The 18871-nt window shown below is 40.3% G+C and overlaps 1 protein-coding gene across 4 annotated transcripts in view; it reads left to right on the forward strand.

The window, feature by feature from the left end:
* Positions 1–17666, forward strand: part of TMEM150C (transmembrane protein 150C) — a 74261-nt gene extending 56595 nt beyond the window's left edge. For all 4 annotated transcript variants that reach the window (XM_072755834.1, XM_072755835.1, XM_072755836.1 and 1 more), the window contains exons 2-8: positions 1070–1159; positions 1987–2040; positions 2160–2192; positions 2633–2700; positions 9776–9903; positions 12476–12653; positions 15437–17666. In XM_072755834.1, the coding sequence (XP_072611935.1) occupies positions 1080–1159; positions 1987–2040; positions 2160–2192; positions 2633–2700; positions 9776–9903; positions 12476–12653; positions 15437–15645 (750 nt within the window). In that variant the 5' untranslated portion in view covers positions 1070–1079 and the 3' untranslated portion in view covers positions 15646–17666. The remainder of the gene's footprint in view (positions 1–1069; positions 1160–1986; positions 2041–2159; positions 2193–2632; positions 2701–9775; positions 9904–12475; positions 12654–15436) is intronic.
* The last annotated feature ends 1205 nt before the right edge of the window (positions 17667–18871 follow it).

An 18871-nucleotide genomic window follows, 5' to 3' on the forward strand; every position in this document is an offset into this window, starting at 1 on the left:
GGCAGTGCTGGTTCAAACTCGTAAGCAACTTGTGATTCACTATAAAACTCAAAATAATGAGCAATTATATCTCCGTAAAGCTACCTATTAATTGCATTATTCTTCTGTCAGGTCACCTGTGGAGGTCAATTTTTGATACACACTCCTGCAACTTCTCATTTTCACTTCATTTTTGTGGGGAATTTTTTTTATTCATTTATTTTTGCTTTCATATATAACATCCAAAATGCCGGACATCTGTTCTTTTCTCCCATTGTGTTTATTGGAGTTAATTTAGAATTATACACAATGCATTGTTTTCCAAAACAGTCATCTTTAGAGTCTTTGGAGATAGTTGCTCAATAACATGTCATGAGAAAAGTTCGGATTTGCAAAGCCTGTGTCATTTCCTCCTGCATTGCTAATTTATTTAGTAAGCATTTGTTCCTAGCACTCTTGTCTGCCAAGCTGTAGACATGTGTACATGCCAGATCCATAGAGCCATAAATCCATAAATGTTAATAATAACACTAAAAGTAGGTTGGAGGGATCCCTGGGTCCCTGGGTGGCGCAGAGGTTTAGCGCCTGCCTTTGGCCCAGGGCGCGATCCTGGAGACCCGGGATCGAATCCCACGTCGGGCTCCCGGTGCATGGAGCCTGCCTATGTCTCTGCCCCTCTCTCTCTCTCTCTCTCTGTGTGTGTGTGTGGCTATCATAAATAAATAAAATTTTTTTTTAAAAAGTAGGTTGGAATAAGCCTTTGGTACCTAGTCTTTCTGAAAGTCTTAACCCAAACCCTTTCGTCCTTTCTTAAAAATATCGATGCTTATATAAGGTAAATGTGTTTATAAGAAGTTTCTCATTTAGTTCTCAACTAAGGCTCTGGAATATTTAAGCTAATGCTAGATAGCAGTTATCCTTGTTAACTGCGTAAGGGATCTCCACAAGTGTGAGTGGCAGTAATAGATTGATTTGGATCATGGTTTCATAAAATACAATTTTTTTTCAGTGAGTGTAAACTTTCTTTCCTCCCTGAAAGATTAAGGTAAATTTTTGCCTTAGTTATTAATGCCTATTGATTTTATTTCAGTGGTACAGGCATGGATGGGAAGAAATGCAGCGTATGGATGTTTTTACCTCTTGTATTTACTTTGTTTACTTCAGCTGGATTATGGATAGTGTGAGTATTCTCTTTTTTAATTATTTAAGGACTTGGGTGCGATGCATATCAAAATGTAGTTTTGATAGTATATGGCATACCTATATAAGCGAATTTATAAATACTTTAACGTAAGGTTTACTGATTCAACCTTGCTAAAGTCCCCATTTTGTCTTCCCTTCTTCTATTATCCAAAGTAAATAGCAAGAGGAATACATTATGCAAAGCAAGTAGTGAAGGACACTGGTTTTATTTTGTGCTCCTGTGTTCTTTCAGTAATGAACATTCCATAAACTGGTGATGGGGATTCATTATTTGCAAGATTTGCTCATTACATGAACATGCTAAAGATTCCATTCATGGTCTGGTGCATAGTCCAGTTTTGATGTGTGACGGGGCTTGATATGTTTATAATTTGAATATTGTTGCATTGGAAGTCTTAGCTTATCACAAAATGCTCCCACACTTGATTATTTCAAGTACTATTTCCCTTCCAGCACATTATTTCAGTTCCTTGCAGTTCACTAAGAGAAATTAGAAAATCTGAATTCTAATTTTAGTGTATAACCAAAGTTATAAGGTCTTATTTCTTTGTTTTCCAGTTTCCAAATTATAATGATTACCATTCACTTGGGGGTGTTTTGAAAATTAAAGAAATAGTATTAATAATCACATTTGAACTTCAAAGGCCTAAGTGAGCTATAGGTAAACATTATGGTAAGAGAGATTTTTCCAGTTGGGAAAAACAGTAAATATGATTTAATGTGGCTAGTCTAGTAAAAATGGGAAATGAATCTTTTTTTTAAATTTTCTTTGTTTTGTAAACTTTAATTGTTCTTTCTTTGTAGATACTTTATAGCTGTGGAAGATGACAAGATTTTCCCGTTAAATTCAGCTGAAAGGTAAAGCTGATCTCTGGATAATTAATTGTTTATCAATATCCTTAACAAAAATTTCCCCACTGGTGAAGCTAACCTGTGCGCAAATAACTGTACTTTAACCTAGGTTTTTTGTTTTCCAGAAAACCTGGTGTGAAGCATGCACCATATATAAGGTAACTTGATAATCTCTTCTGATCTGTTGGATCCTAGGAGAAGTTGGGAGAGTGACTTAGTTTGGGCTACTCTAACAAAGTAGCATAGACTGGGTGGCTTATAAACAACCAAAATGTATTTCTCACAGCTCTGGAGCTGAAGGTCCAAGATCAGGGTGCCAGCAGTCTGGTTTTGATGAGGGCCCTCTTCTAGGTTGTGTCCTGACACGACAGAAAGGGGGTGAGACAGCTCTCTGGGATCTCTTTTATAAGGGCACTAATCCCATTCATGAGGGCTCGACTCTCGTTACTTAAATATCTCCCAAAGTCCCCACTTCCTAATAGCATCACATTGGGGGTTAGGATTTCAACATACAGATTTTGAAGGAACACAGACATTCAGTCCATTGTAAGTGACAGATTTTAATAGAATAATAATAAAACGTGTCATAATTTTCAAGTATTGCAGGTGACGAACCTCCTGCAAGCTGTGTGTTTAGTCAAGTTATGAACATGGCAGCATTCCTAGGTAAGAAGAGTGGAAAGAATACTTTATGGGCTTCGGTACATTTCTTTTTTATTTTAAGTACTCCCAAACCCACATCGAAAGCATGATGGAAAAAAAAAAAAAGCATGATGGCCTTAGCTGATAATTTGGTATCATATCAAGTCAATATGCTGAAGCTGGCTTTTCATTCTGAGGGTCTTTTTTCTCATAGTTTTATGTTCACGCTGATTACCTCACCTTTTCTCTTTCCTTTGTCACCTTTATCATTTCAGTGTATTCTTGATTTTATTTCTTTTGCCACAGGAAATAATATATTTCACATGCCATAAAATCCTGCATGAGAATGCAATACTGTAAAATACATTTGTGTTAAAAATAATGCCTTATTTATATCTTCACTGGCAAGGATGACAAATGCCTAGGCTTTCTGATAAATATTGATGTGTGTACACACTGCCTTTAAATCTCAAGGTCAGCATCAACATGGGTGACACCGTCTCCTATACATATATATGCATACCAAGATGGCAGATGGAGATATAGGTTAAAAAAAAAAAAAAAGGAAGAGACCTTTGGTACTCAGGTCTAGTCTCCATTCCGTACTTTTCTTTAAGGGTCCCAAGACCATGGTTTGTTCTGTGAGTGCTTCCCTCTGAGGATCGAGGGAACCAGCCAAGCTCTCTATCCTTTTCCACACCACCTTTGCATACCTAATCTTCCCAAGGCCAGTCTCCTCAGTGTCTTTCAAAGGGTCAGCTAAGATCATCGTTGGCATGCTGTGGAGGATGGGCCAGTGACAGCTAAATTTTTCAACAATGTTTTTCTGGAAATGGATGGTGAGAATTTCAGCCTTTGTGGCACCTGTTTCCCAGAGAGGTGACCTGTTATTTCATCTATGTAGAACCTCACCCAAAAAAGTTCTACTCGTTCTTAAGGGGTTTGTTTTGTTTTGTTTTGTTTTTTGTTTTTTAATGCTTGCTGCAGGAAAAGGAAAGACCTATAGAACTCACTGGAAAACCAAGGGAGATGGTTGGTCCAACATGCAACTCAGGCACAATCTTAGTTTTAGAAGGCTCACAAGATGAGAAACATGGAGACCGTTCCCAGGGAGGCCCAAGAGGCCCCCCTTGAATTTGTGAGGTCAACAAGAAGCACACTGAGGGGACCTGTCTGCAGTTAATAAGGTCCTTCCCTGGAACTCTCTTTGGGTCAAAAGCCTGGGTCACCACCCAGGCTTCCCCAACATTAGGCCATTTGCCTAGGCAGGAAGCATCTGGAAGGCATGGACTGCTGCGCCACTGCTAAGGAGTATGTCAGGTACAACCCTAATGCTGAAGTTGCTGGATCTTTGAAGAAGCTCTTCTCATCATGCCCTTGGTAGGCAGGATTTTCATACCCCAGCTAGACCCCAGTTCTGCGAAAGGCAGTCCTTACTGCAGCTGGTGCCCATGTGGGCAGCACTGCCAGTCCTGGCTGGTCAGGTTTTGTCTTCACCGCCCTCAGCCTCAGCCACCACCAGCTTTAATTCTCACTTTTTTTCCCCTACTTTTGACACCAAGGCATAAATGACTGCTAACAAGCTATTTGCGTTTAACAGAACCCAAAGCCCCGAGGGAGAATCTCGAATTGCAGGGTCAGGGACCTTTCCCAGTCTGCCTGCAGGCACAACACACAAGCCTGCAGGTTGGTACCTACTCATATGATCATCCCCCACAGGGTGCAATAATAACAATAATTAATAGCAGTCATTTATATTCCACGCACAATGCTAAGTGCTTTGCAAATACCACCTCATCTAATCACGACACACAGGAGACTGCCCTTATTAAAAAGCTGTCACAAGCTGTTTGTCCTCCATTTGGGCTTTAAAGAAACCAGTGAAGATGTTGGAAGCCACATACTACTTCCTTCATATTCTTGAGATGAATTGATATTTCCCAATCGTCTTTAGCCTGTAATCTTAAAAATGCCAATTTGCACAGCTTACAGAGTTATCCAGTTATAAAGCTTATGATTAACTAATTACAAAAGCATTTCCAAAAACAAAGTTACGAAAACAAGCTCCCCTCTTCCAGATGACGCTTGTCATCATCTTATTCTCTGGTCCTCCCCTGTTCCAGCAAGAAGCACTTAAAGCCTTTACTAGCTCCCCCTCTGAGGTATCACAGTATATCCAGTGTTTATTCTTTATTATCTTCCATCCTTTTTAATGCCATCTGGTAGACACAAAACTGATGAAGATGAGTGTTCAGGGGGAGGAAGCCCACAATTATTTATTTATCAACTCTGGGAGTGAAAAAGAATCCATTTACTAACGATTCTTACTCAAAAAGGAGAAGGCTTTCCCCAGGCCAGTCCCTGTTAGGTCTCAGCCCATTACTTTAGACGGCATAACCGACTTTAAGAAACAACCTCGACTGCCTATAAATCACTGCTTATAATCTGCCATCTAGATTATAATTTACAATCTACAAATGAGTCCGTGTAGCATTTATTAAAATCAGTTCGCTAAGATCTTCTATCTTGTTGATGGACTAATCAAAGATCCACTCAATTATTTTCTTTACACAATTAGTTATGCGCTTTGTCCGAATCTACATTTTTATTTCCCCCAAGGGGGTTAAAAGAGACCCAAGACAAATTTCTTGAAAGGAATATTCTTTTCTGCTCTGGACAGGTTGTGAAGATAAAGCTGATAGCTGAATGATTTCCGTCACCTAATAGCAGCTTCTCCCCTCCTTCAGCCAAAACACATTGATTGCCGTGTTCTACTGCAGTCATAAATAGGAATTACTGATGCATAAACAATAAAACTAAACAAATAAGAAAAGAATTTGGCCAGGCACCAGTTTAGAACTACAATGAAGAGCTGCTATTTTGAGTTTGAACTTTAAAAGCCCAACTGGGGGCACCTGGCTGGCTCAGTCCTAGAGTATGTGACTCTTGATCTCAGGGTTGTGAGTTCAAGCCCCACATGGGATGTAGAGCCCACTTTTAAGGTAGATGATAGATAGATAGATAGATAGATAGATAGATAGATAGATAGATAGATAGACGGACCTGGGTGGCCCAGTATGTGCCTTCTGCTAGGGTCATGGTTGCAGGGTCCTAGGATCTAACCCTGAATCTGGCCCCCTGCTCAGCGGGAAGTCTATTTCTCCCTCTGCCTCTGCCCCTCCCGCCACTCATGCACGTGCAGTGTCTCTGCGGGCTGCTCTCTCTCAAATAAAAAAATAAAACCTGGGACACCTGGGTGGCCCAGCGGTTGAGCACCTGCCTTTGGCCCAGGGCATGATCCTGGAGACCCCAGATCGAGTCCCATGTTGGGCTCCCAGCATGGAACCTGCTTCTCCCTCTGCCTGTGTCTCTGCCTCTCTCCCTCTCTCTGTGTCTCTCATGTTTAATGAATAAAATCTTAATTAAAAAAAAAAAGAAAATAGGCAATTATTCTACTCTCTGTGTTATTTTACAATAAATAAAAGATACTTGTATGGCAAAGGACTATTCCAAATACCATAAACAATGGAAGGATGGGTTTTATTTTTTATTTTTTTTAAGGATGGGTTTTAAAATCTTTTCTAAAACTGTTGATAAAATTTTTAGTGAAACTAAAATTTTTTTTAAAGATTTTATTTATTGGGATCCCTGGGTGGCTAAGCGGTTTAGCGCCTGCTCAGGGTGTGATCCTGGAGTCCCGGGATCGAGTCCCACATTGGGCTCCCTGCATGGAGCCTGCTTCTCCCTCTGCCTGTATCTCTGCCTCTCTCTCTCTCTCTCTCTCTCTCTGTCTCTCATAAATAAATAAATAAAATCTTTAAGAAAAAAAAAAGATTTTATTTATTTATTCATGACAGAGAGAGAGAGAGAAAGACAGGCAGAGGGAGAAGCAGGATCCATGCAGGGAGCCTGAGGTGGGACTCAATCCCAGGTCTCCAGGATCACGCAGGCTGAAGGTGGCGCTAAACCGCTGGGCCACCGGGGTTGCCCGAAACTAAAATTTTTAATGAAACCAAGAAACCAATCAGAACATCAATGTGGTAAAAATTGGTCAGCATATATAAGGCAGCTTTGAAATCACCCCACTGCTCAGAAGTCATTTTCAAGCATGTATAATTAAATCACTACTTGGTTGAAAAGAACTTTATAACTGATAATCTGAATCTGCCTCCATTAAACCTGTTAATAAAACTGTTAAAAGACTAGAAGCTTATAATTTCCACCACCTTAAAAGTTCAACTAGAACCCTTTTTTAAGTGTAATCTCTATGCCCAGTGTGGGACTTGAACTCACAACCAGGCATTCCACCTCTACTGACTGAGACAGCCAGGTGCCCATCAAATCTTTTTTTTTTTTTTAAGATTTTATGTACTTATTCATGAGAGACACACAGAGAGAGGCAGGGACACAGGCAGAGGGAGAAGCAGGCTCCCTACAGGGAGCCCAATGCCGGAATTGATCCCAGGACCCCAGAATCACGATGTGAGCCAAAGGCATATGCTCAACCGCTAAGCCACCCAGGTGCCCCCCAATGAATCGAATCTTTTTTTTTTTTTTTTTTAAGATTTATTTATTCATTCAGAGAGAGCGAGGAGAGAGGCAGAGACACAGGCAGAGGGAGGAGCAGGCTCCATGCAGGAAGCCCGATGTGGGACTTGATCCTGGGTCTCCAGGATCGCGCCCTGGGCTGCAGGTGGCGCTAAACCGCTGCGCCACCAGGAATGCCCGAATCGATCTATATTTAAAGGAAATTTTGCTTAGTCTGAGCTGATCAGTAATGGTGTTAATAGGCAAAGAGGGCAGAGTGTGGTGTTTGGACTGCCATTCTGGAAGTTGGGAGTGTTGGGTTGGATTCATGTCTCCAAGTGGGTATTCTGTTTCCTGCTTAATTTCATCATCTGTTCATGATAAAATGATTTATCATCATATTACAAGTGGGAGGGCTGGCAGTGCTGGGACCAGAAGATGATACATGTCCTATGTTTACTGGAGAGAAGTGAGTAACCCAGAAAATGGCCATTGAGCCTCTTCCTCTCCACACAAATGGACCGAAGAGGTCAACATGAAGAGCCATCTGTGTCTTCCTCAGCAATGGTTTTAGGGCTTCAGCCAAAGTTCTAGAACAATCCTATCCCTCCAAACTAAATGACATCCAGAGAGCTGCTAGAGTAATACTTTTCACTAGTCATTTTTAAAATAAATGAAATGTGATGTCTTGGTATTTTGTCATTATGTTCTAATATCCATATACAATTAATAGCAAGTGTCTCCCATGGTGCCTTGTGTTGAAGCTTCTGGTCTTAATTTACTGAACTCTTCATCTGATGATCTCTTTGTGTCAGAGGGCTTATCTGGGATCTTTCCTCTCCACTTCCTCCCCCTATTCCCATCCAGAAAGTAGTAAGAAGTTGTGCTGATTATTTTCACCCTCTGGAATACTTGTTGTTATTATTAGTAGACATCAGATATATTATAACTTCTAACTAGATCCCTCAAACCATGAGATTTGGAACTCTTTCAAATCAAGTATCATTTATAAATTCTATGACTGCTAGTGGGAATTAGATGAAACATAAATATACTAAAAGCTAAATCAGAGTTGAACAATTTGAGATTTTATAAATTATGGTTTACTATTATTTTGTTTCTAAAATCCAAGTATCAACCAAGTTGTTTACTAATCTTTGATCAGAGGTACTTGGAACTGAAAATCAACTTGCTGAGCTTCACTTTGTAGCTTGAAACTATGAAATTCAGCAAATTTAGGAAATTTAAATTTATGGATGGATTTCCTTTATTAATGACTACTAATAAGGGCCTATAATGAAGATAAAAACCTTTAGCAAATAATTACCTACTTAATTGCTGTATAAATAGGTAATTCTTGAATTTCTAATTGTCCTCCCTGTTAATCCTCAGTGTCAAAATAAATCATCTTAGGAAGTAGTAAGTGCATTTCCTTATATGTATATAATTTATATTAACTGCAAACACTTTATTTCTCTTATTTGTAGACTAACCTCTCCCAACTTTTTGTATAAACATGAAAATACCCCTGCACTAAGCAACTAATAAAAGGGCATTCTTATATTCATGGCTTGAGTATGGACCATCCTCAAGGTCACTCTTAGAAGTCAGGTTTGAAGTGTGCCTGGCTGGCTCAGTTGGAAGAATATGTGATTCTTGATCTCAGGGTTGTGAGTTTGAGCCCCACATGGGGTATAGAGATTACTTAAATAAATATAACTTAAAAGAGAAAGGTCAGGTTTAAATCTAGGTAAATTCCTTTATTCTCTGACTCTCCCATAAAAATTTGCTTCAAAAGATGGTCTTTTAAAGTCAGTAACATCATAGAAGAATTGAGCATTCCTAATATAATCAGCATGGTTTTTAGTACATACAAAACCCCCGCATCTGCTATGTTAAAATTCATATTTCACAATTTAATTACTATAACTGCTCTAATTTAGATCAACGATCCTCGTCCTTTGACAATGGTCACTTCCAGATAGAATTAGAGGGAAGAGAGAATAAACCAGTAATCAAGGGATTTGGACACTTGCCTCGTCTTTTTCCTTCCTATCCCCAGGGATGATTTCTGGCACAGGGACCAGCAAGTTTATCTAGATGTGGAACCCTGTCTTCGTCCCCATGTTTTCCTGCTGTGTCTGTTCTAACACTGTTATACTAGAAGGTGGTTGAATTAGTGAGTTCTCATGCCATGAATTGTCACATCCCTGTCTTAATTGTCGTGTCAGGCCTCTGTGATATTCTTCTAAGCCAATGTGTCCTTTGCTGACCTTGCTTTTGAAAACTCTGAGAACAACACAAGTGGCAGCTCTGTCATCCTTGCATCACTTGAATAACATACAGCGCTGCTGCTTCAACTCCTCTCTGCTTCCCCCAGGTTAGGCATAATAAAACGTCCAAATAATTGTAAGCATTGCATGAAAAATTTCTTTTAAAAATAATCTGCCCCTTCAGAGACTTAAAAAAGTACCGTGGCGAAAAGTTTAATATTGCACACGGGCTTTAGAACACTGCCTGTCTAGCTGTATGATTTAGATTTTTGCATTTTAACATTTTATTTTATCCCCAGCTCTTGTGGTAGCTGTTCTACGCTTCATACAACTGAAGCCCAAGGTCTTAAATCCGTGGTTGAATATTAGTGGATTGGTGGCGCTGTGTCTGGCTTCCTTTGGGATGACCTTACTTGGTAATTTTCAGGTACTTTATTTGGCCTTTTTTTTTTTTTTACCTCCTTCTCATCCTTTGCCTATATATGATTGTCATGGCCACTGCTTCTGCACAAATCTTTTAAATAATGCTAATAGTGGTTCCTAATAAGCATGGGTTCTCCAGCAGCCAGTCCTTCTAGTCTTCAGCCCAAGCTGCGTATGTTCACGTTGAAGTGAAGGTGCTTACTATGCTTTGAAAGTACAGCACAGCCATGGGGAGAGGTAGCTACTAATATAGCCATGTATCTTCTGCAAAGGATTTCAAAGTGCTTTATACTTTTTCTCATAAAAAATTGCCTCCTAATGTACCTTTCTAGAAAAATAAGAGGATCATTGCCTTTCTAAAACTAAACACTGAACATCCTTTTTGGATAAAAGCTTGTACTTCATATTAGCAAGCTCACGTGGGAATCGAGTTTGAAAACCTAGAATTTCTCTAGAACACCTATGACCTGTATAAAGATACATTAACACTAACTCTTCTTCCCAGAAATGTAGAAGCCCAGGGTCACAATATTTAAGAATAATTTCCGCAGGGATGCCTGAGTGGCTCAGTTGGTTGAGCATCTGGCTGTTGAGCTCGGCTCAGGTCTTGATCTCTGGGTCATGAGTTCAAGCTCCATATCCAGCATGGAGCTTACTTAAAAAAAAATTCCCTTGCCAATACCATCATCCAACTCTTGACTCAAATGACTCCATTTGTAAGATGGACAAGGAGACCCCCGCACTGGAACAGTAGTTGTCTGATTGCCATGCCTTCAATACCTTCCCAGTGTCCTCCAACCTGTGCTTTACACCGTGGTGAGAAACTTCCTCCCTGCAGTCATATACCAATCCTGACACTTCCTTCCCTTTCAATGGAGTGAAATCCAAATAGCATAGGCATTCAAAAAAATATGGTATTGGATTTTCTAAGACTGTGTCTCGTTCCAACCCTTAGTCCTGATAATTCATTAAACCAGGAACTCTTTCCCCAGCACTTCACCTGGCACAGAATAGCAACTGAATAATTATTTTCAAATTGATGGGTCATTTGACAGATAGGTCATCCCAATAAGTCAAGCCAGATTTATTGAATTGCTACGGCCTATCTGTACTGCAGATGCTGGCATGTTGTAAAGTGCTCACTATCAATTCTCTCAACAAGGGCTTGGATGAAAGTTACTGAGTACCTCTTGTTCTTTCCTAAAGTCCAGAGATTTTGGTGAACCACAAATATTCAAAACCATGAACGATGACACTACATATGATGAACACTTTCTGGAATATCTACAGAGAATACACAGGAAACAACAAATTAGTTGCCTGTGAAGAAACCAAGTGGCTAGTGTGTGGGGGCGGGAGACAGTATCTTCCATCAGTACTCTCTATAATTTTGTAAAGTTTGAACCATGTAATTATATAATCTATTTTTAAAATTAAGTTTAAAATAATAAATGAATAGACTATGTAGAGCATGGAAAACCAATTTCCTAGAAATAAAATTTAATTTGAGGAATTGTTGTTTAAAGTAAGATTTGAAAAGATGTCTTTTGAGCTAAGAGAGAAAAAATGGTGTTTTCCAAAGAAGAGGAAAAAATACTACAGCCAAAAACAATAGAAAACATTGTGAAAGGAAAGCAATATTGATGTGATGCAACCATTATTCTCACAGCAATGTCAAACAATAAAACATCTGAAGACAATGGCAATTCAAAAAAATATTTTACCATTTTGTAAGAGCCATCTCTTCAACTATAGATTTTATTTTCTTATATGTGTAATTAAAAAATATGTAATTGCTAAAGATGTTTTAAGTGACCACTATTTTCTTAAAGTGACCAGTGTATTTTTTACATCATAGGTAATGATTTGGAGAGTTTATGTCTTTAACCCTCAAATGAAATAACCCAAATGGGTCTCCTTTAACCTGTTACCTCTATAAAAGCCTTAACCAGAAATCTTCAAACACTAATGTCCTTTAATGGGTCTATAAATATGGAAAAAGCTATTAGGTGGCAATTTTCTTACTATAAAAAGAAAATAAAACAAAATCCCATTAACGTTGAATTGGTCACATTATACAGGCCAGTCTTGCAGGAGTAAGTGTTGTTAGCTGTCTATGTCAGTAAAATCTTGACCCATTTTGAACTGGTCCTCTCCCATCAGTAAATACACAGCCAGATCCCAGGTCTCATTTCTTAGTCTGGAAAACAAAGTTTGGGGTGCATGTTTGTAGAAACTGACATTTCTCTTTTCCATGTAACTGACCTGCTTTTTTCTTTTACTTTTCCACACTTTTCTGGAAGATAAACCCAAGGAATAGATTATCACTGCCTGAGTGGTTATTCTAGACAAATATTTTGAGGTTTGGGGGTACCAAAACCTTTCTCCCCTCAGAGTTCAGACCATTTGAGAACAGATACAAAGAGCCAGTGGAGATGAAGGACTCTACTTTTTTCCAAAACCTATCATCCCATTATTGAGACATTACCTTACTTATTTTTTCTCCCTCAGGTGTTCCAATGGCCATCGTGTCTTTTCTAAACGGGCCTCCTTGTCATTATCTGTTCACCCCTTAGCTCACAAATGATGAAGAAATCCATAATGTCGGAACTTCTTTGACCTTTGGGTTCGGCACTTTGACCTGCTGGATCCAGGCTGCGTTGACACTCAAAGTCAACATCAAGAACGAAGGACGGAAAGTTGGAATTCCACGAGTTATTCTGTCAGCATCTATCACTCTCTGTGTGGTCCTCTGTATCCTTTGAATGTGAAAAGGTTCTTTGGCAGTGGGATTAAAACACAGATACATAGATGAGAAAATTACCTTTCCAATAGATTAGGCTGTACTGTCAGATTATCTCAGAATCTTAGACAAAAGAGAAGAGACCTGTTTTTTTTTTAATTTTTTTATTTATTTATGATAGAGAGAGAGAGAGAGAGAGGCAGAGGGAGAGGGAGAAGCAGGCTCCATGCACTGGGAGCCCGACGTGGGATTCGATCCCGGGTCTCCAGGATCGCGCCCTGGGCCAAAGGCAGGCGCCAAACCGCTGCGCCACCCAGGGATCCCCCAGAGACCTGTTTTTTATGCCAAAGAGGAGATGGAAAACTAAAAATAAAGCAAGCCATGCCTTCTCAAAATTGTTTTTATCTGTAGGAATGATGTCATGCATTCTCTTTATCATTAATGATGTAAAAGCTTCCCTTGATGAAAAACACAGAATGCATAACGAAAATTGTGATTTTTTTCCCTTCCATCTTAAAAAGTTAATTTATGATTGTATTAATGGCCTTATTATTTCGTGTAATTTAATTTGCAGAGGAGAATGTGCCAAGCCTCCTCCCTCACACCCTGGAATTCGACTTATCATTCAGTAACAGGCAGACAAACCAGGAAAAGCTTAACCCCAACCACCGCGGGGACTAGTCCGGCAGGGAGCACGGTGGCCCAATAGAAGCCGGTCAGATCCAGTGCAGCCAATCAGGTCAGCCACTCATCAGGTGGGGCAGAGATCTTGTGAGCTCAGGGCAACCAAGAGAGGAAGGGGATGAGGCTCCTGGCGGCTGGAATGTACAGCTAACCCAAACCCGCAGGTTCTGCAGGTACTGCCAACAGTTACTGGGCGCTTACCAGGTGCTAGGCGTTATGCTAAACACTTTAAATGTATCAACTCCTTTAATCCTCATTTAACAAGTAAGAATTTAACAAGGACTGGGGCACATGCGTGGCTCAGTCAGTTAAGCGTCTGCCTTGGGCTCAGGTCATGATATCGGGGTCCTGGGCTCAGCCCTTCCTCAGGCTCCCTGCTTGGCGAGGAGTCTGCTTCTCCCTCTGCCTGTGCTGCTCCCTCTGCTCCTGCCTGCTAGCTCTCTTCAAATAAATAAATAAATAAATAAATAAATAAATAAATAAATAAATAAATAAATAGAATCTTAAAAAAAAAAGTAAGAATAGTAAGGACAGATTAATTTGCCCAAGGCCATATGCTATTCGGTGATCTCGATTTACGCTCAGGCGTCAGGCGCAGTGTGAACTCTTAACCACCACACCCTCTCGCCTACATTTATGGTTGACAGATGTCCTGTAGTTACTGGAGTATTTGGGGTCTTTATTTCTTCTTTCCTCACTTTTTGAAGTTTTGCACACATTAGAGAACATTTAAGGACTGGAAAATCAAGCCAATAATCATGCTGATTGCTAGCCACGTGACAAAATATTTTATGAGTAAAAAGGTCCGAATTCTGCCAGTTACTTGAAGATTTAGCCCTTCCCCATTAGCGTAAGCCCTAGTAATGCTTTGCCAGTATTGTGAGTCATCAATCAGAAGAGTGTGTACAGACTTTATTTTGCATTTTCAGCTTATATCAAATAATTCTGATCCGTGTTGATTCTGAACATTTGGTTCCCAGGTGAATGGATCCAGGCCTTCTCTGTAGAGCGAAGTTTGGCTGAAGTAGTGTCTCCGTATTCTTTTACTCTCTGAAAACTTCCCAAGATTTTAAGTCTAAGTTCTGAAGATAGAACTAATTCCAAAGGAGCATTTCTGGGTTTTCTTAAAAAATGTATTTAGTCCTTGGCCTCTTGGCTTTTTACTGAAGCATGCTTTGAAACGTTCTCCTCCCAGCTCCTGCCTCATGTATACTGGTGTGTGTGCACGTGTACACTCCATATATATTCAGGCATAGGAGTCTCATTTGTTTATTGTTTTTTTTTAAAGATTTTATTTATTTATTCATGAGAGACACAGAGAGAGAGAGAGAGAGGCAGAGACACAGGCAGAGGGAGAAGCAGGCTCCTTGCAGGGAGCCCGACGTGGGACTCGATCCCAGGTCTCCAGGATCAAACCCCGGGCTGAAGGCGGTGCTAAACCACTGAGCCACCCGGGCTGCCCTGTTTATTGTTTTAATAGTGAAAACTAGACAGACGAGGAAGAGGGGCCACTTACATATTACTAATAGCACTACAGAGACAATGCTTAGGTGTAGGTAGTGAGTCATTTGATATGTTCAGAATTGTTTCTACAGATAGAATCATGATTATGAATCCACAGTCACTTGCAGTGATTTTTTAAAAGATAAATTAATTTTTCTGCTGAACTAATTTTTTGGAATTTTAATCCTCTTACTGATCTCACAGTTTATTAGGTGGTGGTAGGTGGAGTTGCATGCCTGGCCTGGAAGTCAGAGTCCTTGTATTTGAATTCCAGCTCTACCAGTTAACAGTGATGAGACCTCAGGCAAGTTACTTAACCATTTGGCCTCAGTTTCCCTATTTTTAAATGAACTGATGGATAATAGGATGGTTGTGAGGATTAAGTTAGATTTTCCATGAAAGCGCTTAGAAGCATGTCTGGCACAAAGGAAGAGCTCAGTCCTGTTGTTTCGTATTATTCATGCAAGTGGTGTGTTCAGCAAGCTGTCAAACTAAGTTTTGATAATGAAGGGGGAGAGTGAGACTTTTCTTGTAACCTGTCTGTCCAGAAAAGAGCGTGGTTTTAACGTGGCTGATGGGAGTACTTTCCTTGACTGCTCCTCCCCAGATTTCATCCTCATGGCCCAGGGCATCCACATGTATGCAGCCAGGGTCCAGTGGGGTCTGGTCATGTGCTTCCTGTCTTATTTTGGCACCTTTGCTGTGGAGTTCCGGCATTACCGTTACGAGATTGTTTGCTCCGAGTACCAGGAGAATTTCCTAAGCTTCTCAGAAAGCCTGTCTGAAGCTTCTGAATATCAAACCGACCAGGTGTAACTGATCCATTTTTCCTTGCTGAGGAGGTGGGTGTGATGGGGGGGAAGAACCAGGAGGACACACCCACAGGACTTGGTACACAACCTAACACATTTTACACACATGTTCATGGCCACATTTGCCAAATGAGCTTTTCAGGGCAAGTTCTTTCTTTAACTAAAAAGCACAAGCCCTTATGTGTCGAAATACACGCTGTTACACTGAAAATATATGCACGATGGAGCAAGAAGCTTGTGCATGATCACTTTTCTTTTCCCTCTCTCTCCTGAGACTCCCTACTCTTCTCATTCTCTTCACATATTTCAGACATCGTGATCACCCTACCAAGAGTAGGGTGGGCCAAATGAAACATGGGAATAATGCCAACTCCCAAAGTTGCCTTCAGATCCAAAGGGCTTAGAACCAGCTCATGAGGAAGTTCTGAATCTGGCACTTATACTCTTGAGTGGATTGAGCATCATTTAATTGGATGGAGACTGTATAGAGGTGTGACCCTGTGTAATCTATGGAAAGGCATGGGGTTAAGAACTTGCCCATCAAAACTCCCTTCATCATTGTTCGGTGGTCGGCTATGTGGAGTCAATGAAAGGAATGTGCTACAAACCCACCACCATGATTTGGACTTTACTGTGACTGAGAAATATTTCCAAATGTGAATATTTGTAGGGATGTGGTCTGCCAGGCATGGAACAAGATGGGGGCAGAGAGGGCATGGTTTCATTTTTGCTTCCATAGTATGCTATGTATGGCTTTTGTTTTATATTTCATGGTTTGCCTTCTTTTCTTTCTTTAAGTAATAATCACCATAGGTCTCTCATGGCCTCATGGACAAAGAAGATGTAGGCCAAATGCAAGAGCTGAGCTTGTTTTGGGTTCAACCCTGATAAAAGAAAAAGAAAAAAAAAAAAAAAGGTGACCCACAGGCTTAATTTGCTGCTTTTATGTTCAAAGCTAAGAAAATGTTCACAGGAAAGCACAAAGAAGTATTTGTGGAGGTAATAAAAAGAGCCTCTGCTGGACATTTATAAAAGGAGTCTTAGAGCATCTTGTTGCAAGTCCAGATCAAAGGAGAGCTTCCTTATATGTATCTATAGCTCAAATTTAGTGTGTGTGTGTGTGTGGGGGGGGGGTTAAGGTCTTTTTCATACTTGGGATTTGTAGAAACCAATCAAAAGATTACCCTTCACCCCAAAACAAACTGGCATGGCTGATCCCCTACTGTCCAACATACACTTTCCAGCCTCGAAGTTTAGAATGCAAGCTCTAGTCCAGGCTTTGAGACTGTACTTTATAAAGGGCAAAATTCTAAGTTCAAAATGCCCTGGAGTGGGCCATGTTGACAGACCCTCCATGAGTGCACTTTGCTTCAAGAAGTCCCCAGATACACTTCATAGGAGCCTGGGATCTCGTGGAATATAATGTGAAAAACATTGTTTTTTAATTCAATCCAAACTCAGATTCTTGAGGAAGCAGTCTATGACTTTTCATCTCTGTATTTTTCTCTGCCTCCCAGCACAGTGCCTGGCACATGTAGGTGCTCAACAAATGTCTGTTAAATGGATTTACTGGGAATTTAAGCATAGGAAATAGGAGTATCAGAGAAAGACTCAAAGATGAGAGAGCAGATAGATGACTGTTTCAAGCAAGACAGGAATGGAAGAAATCCTAGAGAAGGATCAGATACCTATGAGTGATAGGTGAAATGTGAGAGAAAAAAATCAAGCAGAGAGCATTCTCCTAGGAAAAAGGCATTTTACTGTAAATAATCCAAGGTGACATTTATTATTTTTGAATACTGCTTTTGGGTTTGTTTTTTCATTTTTATATTTTAAAAATTTTACCAGAAAACCAAGATTTGTGAGGTTTTCTCTTATTCTACACAATCCAAATTAAACAGCTTTTGGTGATGCATTGTACACTTTCTTAAGAGTATATCTAAATAGCACATTTAAACAGAATCAAGCAATGACGCATTATTCATTGGGATCTGACCACTAAATAAAATTCTTTTTGCAGAATTATGATTTGTCTCTTACACTAATGTTTCTACTGTAATATTGAAGCATGTATAAACTCCATTGGACATTCTATTGAAAATATACTTCAGTGGGACGCCTGGGTTGCTCAGTCATTAAGCTTCTGACTCTTGGTTTTGGCTCAAGTCTTGACCTCAGGGTCATAGGATTGAGACCCTAAGACCCTGACTCTGTGCTCTCCAGGAAGTCTGCTTGAGATTCTCTCTCTCTGCTCCCTTTCCCCACTCACATGCATGCAAAACAAAAACCAAAAAGAACCCAGGGGGCTCCTGGATGTTTCAGTCAGTTCAGGGTCTGCTTTCAGCTCAGGTCATGATCTTAGGGTCCTGGGATGGAGCCCCCATATCGGGCTCCCTCTCTCTTCTCCCTCTGCCCCTCCCTACCCTCGTACTCTCTCACTCTCTCTCAAATAAATAAATAAAATCTTCCCCTTTCTCTACATCCTCGTCACAAGACTCCTAACTCTGGGAAACAACGGCTTGCAGAAGGGGAGGAGGGTGGAGGAATGGGATGACTGGGTGACAGGCACTAAGGAGGGCACTTCATGGGATTAGCACTGGGTGTTATATGTCAGCAAATATTTTTTTTTTTGGCAAATTGAATTTAAAATATTTTTTAAATAAATTATTTAATTAAATATTTAAGAAAAAATAAAATACACTTCAGTGTTATGTTGGTAGCATATTTCTAGGGTGTTTTCCAACACCAACAGCCAATTCTCTGATTCTCTGGACACCAACTGGATGTCCTTCAATTCAGTTCCATTCTAATACTACCCAGAGTTATTGTCAGTCCCACAGGAGTGCCTTCACTCACTTCAGATGCCAGTCCCAGAAGTGTGGGTAACCCACACTTCTGTCCATCCTGACTATAACATTGGCAGGGAATTGGAAGGGAACTCGCTTCCCTTTTAGGTTGGATAATTTACTAGAATGGCTCCCAGAACTCCAGAAAATACTACTTCCATTTGCCTGCTTATTATAAAAGATAGAACTCAAACACAACCAAATGAAAGAGACCTACAGGGCAAGGAAAGGGAGGATGCGGGGGCTTGACACCCTCCCAACGTTTCCATGAGTTGGCCAACCCAGAATCTCTCTGAACCTCCCTGTTCGAGAGTCTATATAGAGTTCAACTTCCAGCACCTTCCCCCACATCTGCTTCTGGAGGTTGATCAGGTGGTCTAATTA

The sequence above is a fragment of the Vulpes vulpes genome, chromosome 4 (genome assembly GCF_048418805.1).
Source record: "Vulpes vulpes isolate BD-2025 chromosome 4, VulVul3, whole genome shotgun sequence".
NCBI classification, from domain to species: Eukaryota; Metazoa; Chordata; class Mammalia; order Carnivora; family Canidae; genus Vulpes; species Vulpes vulpes.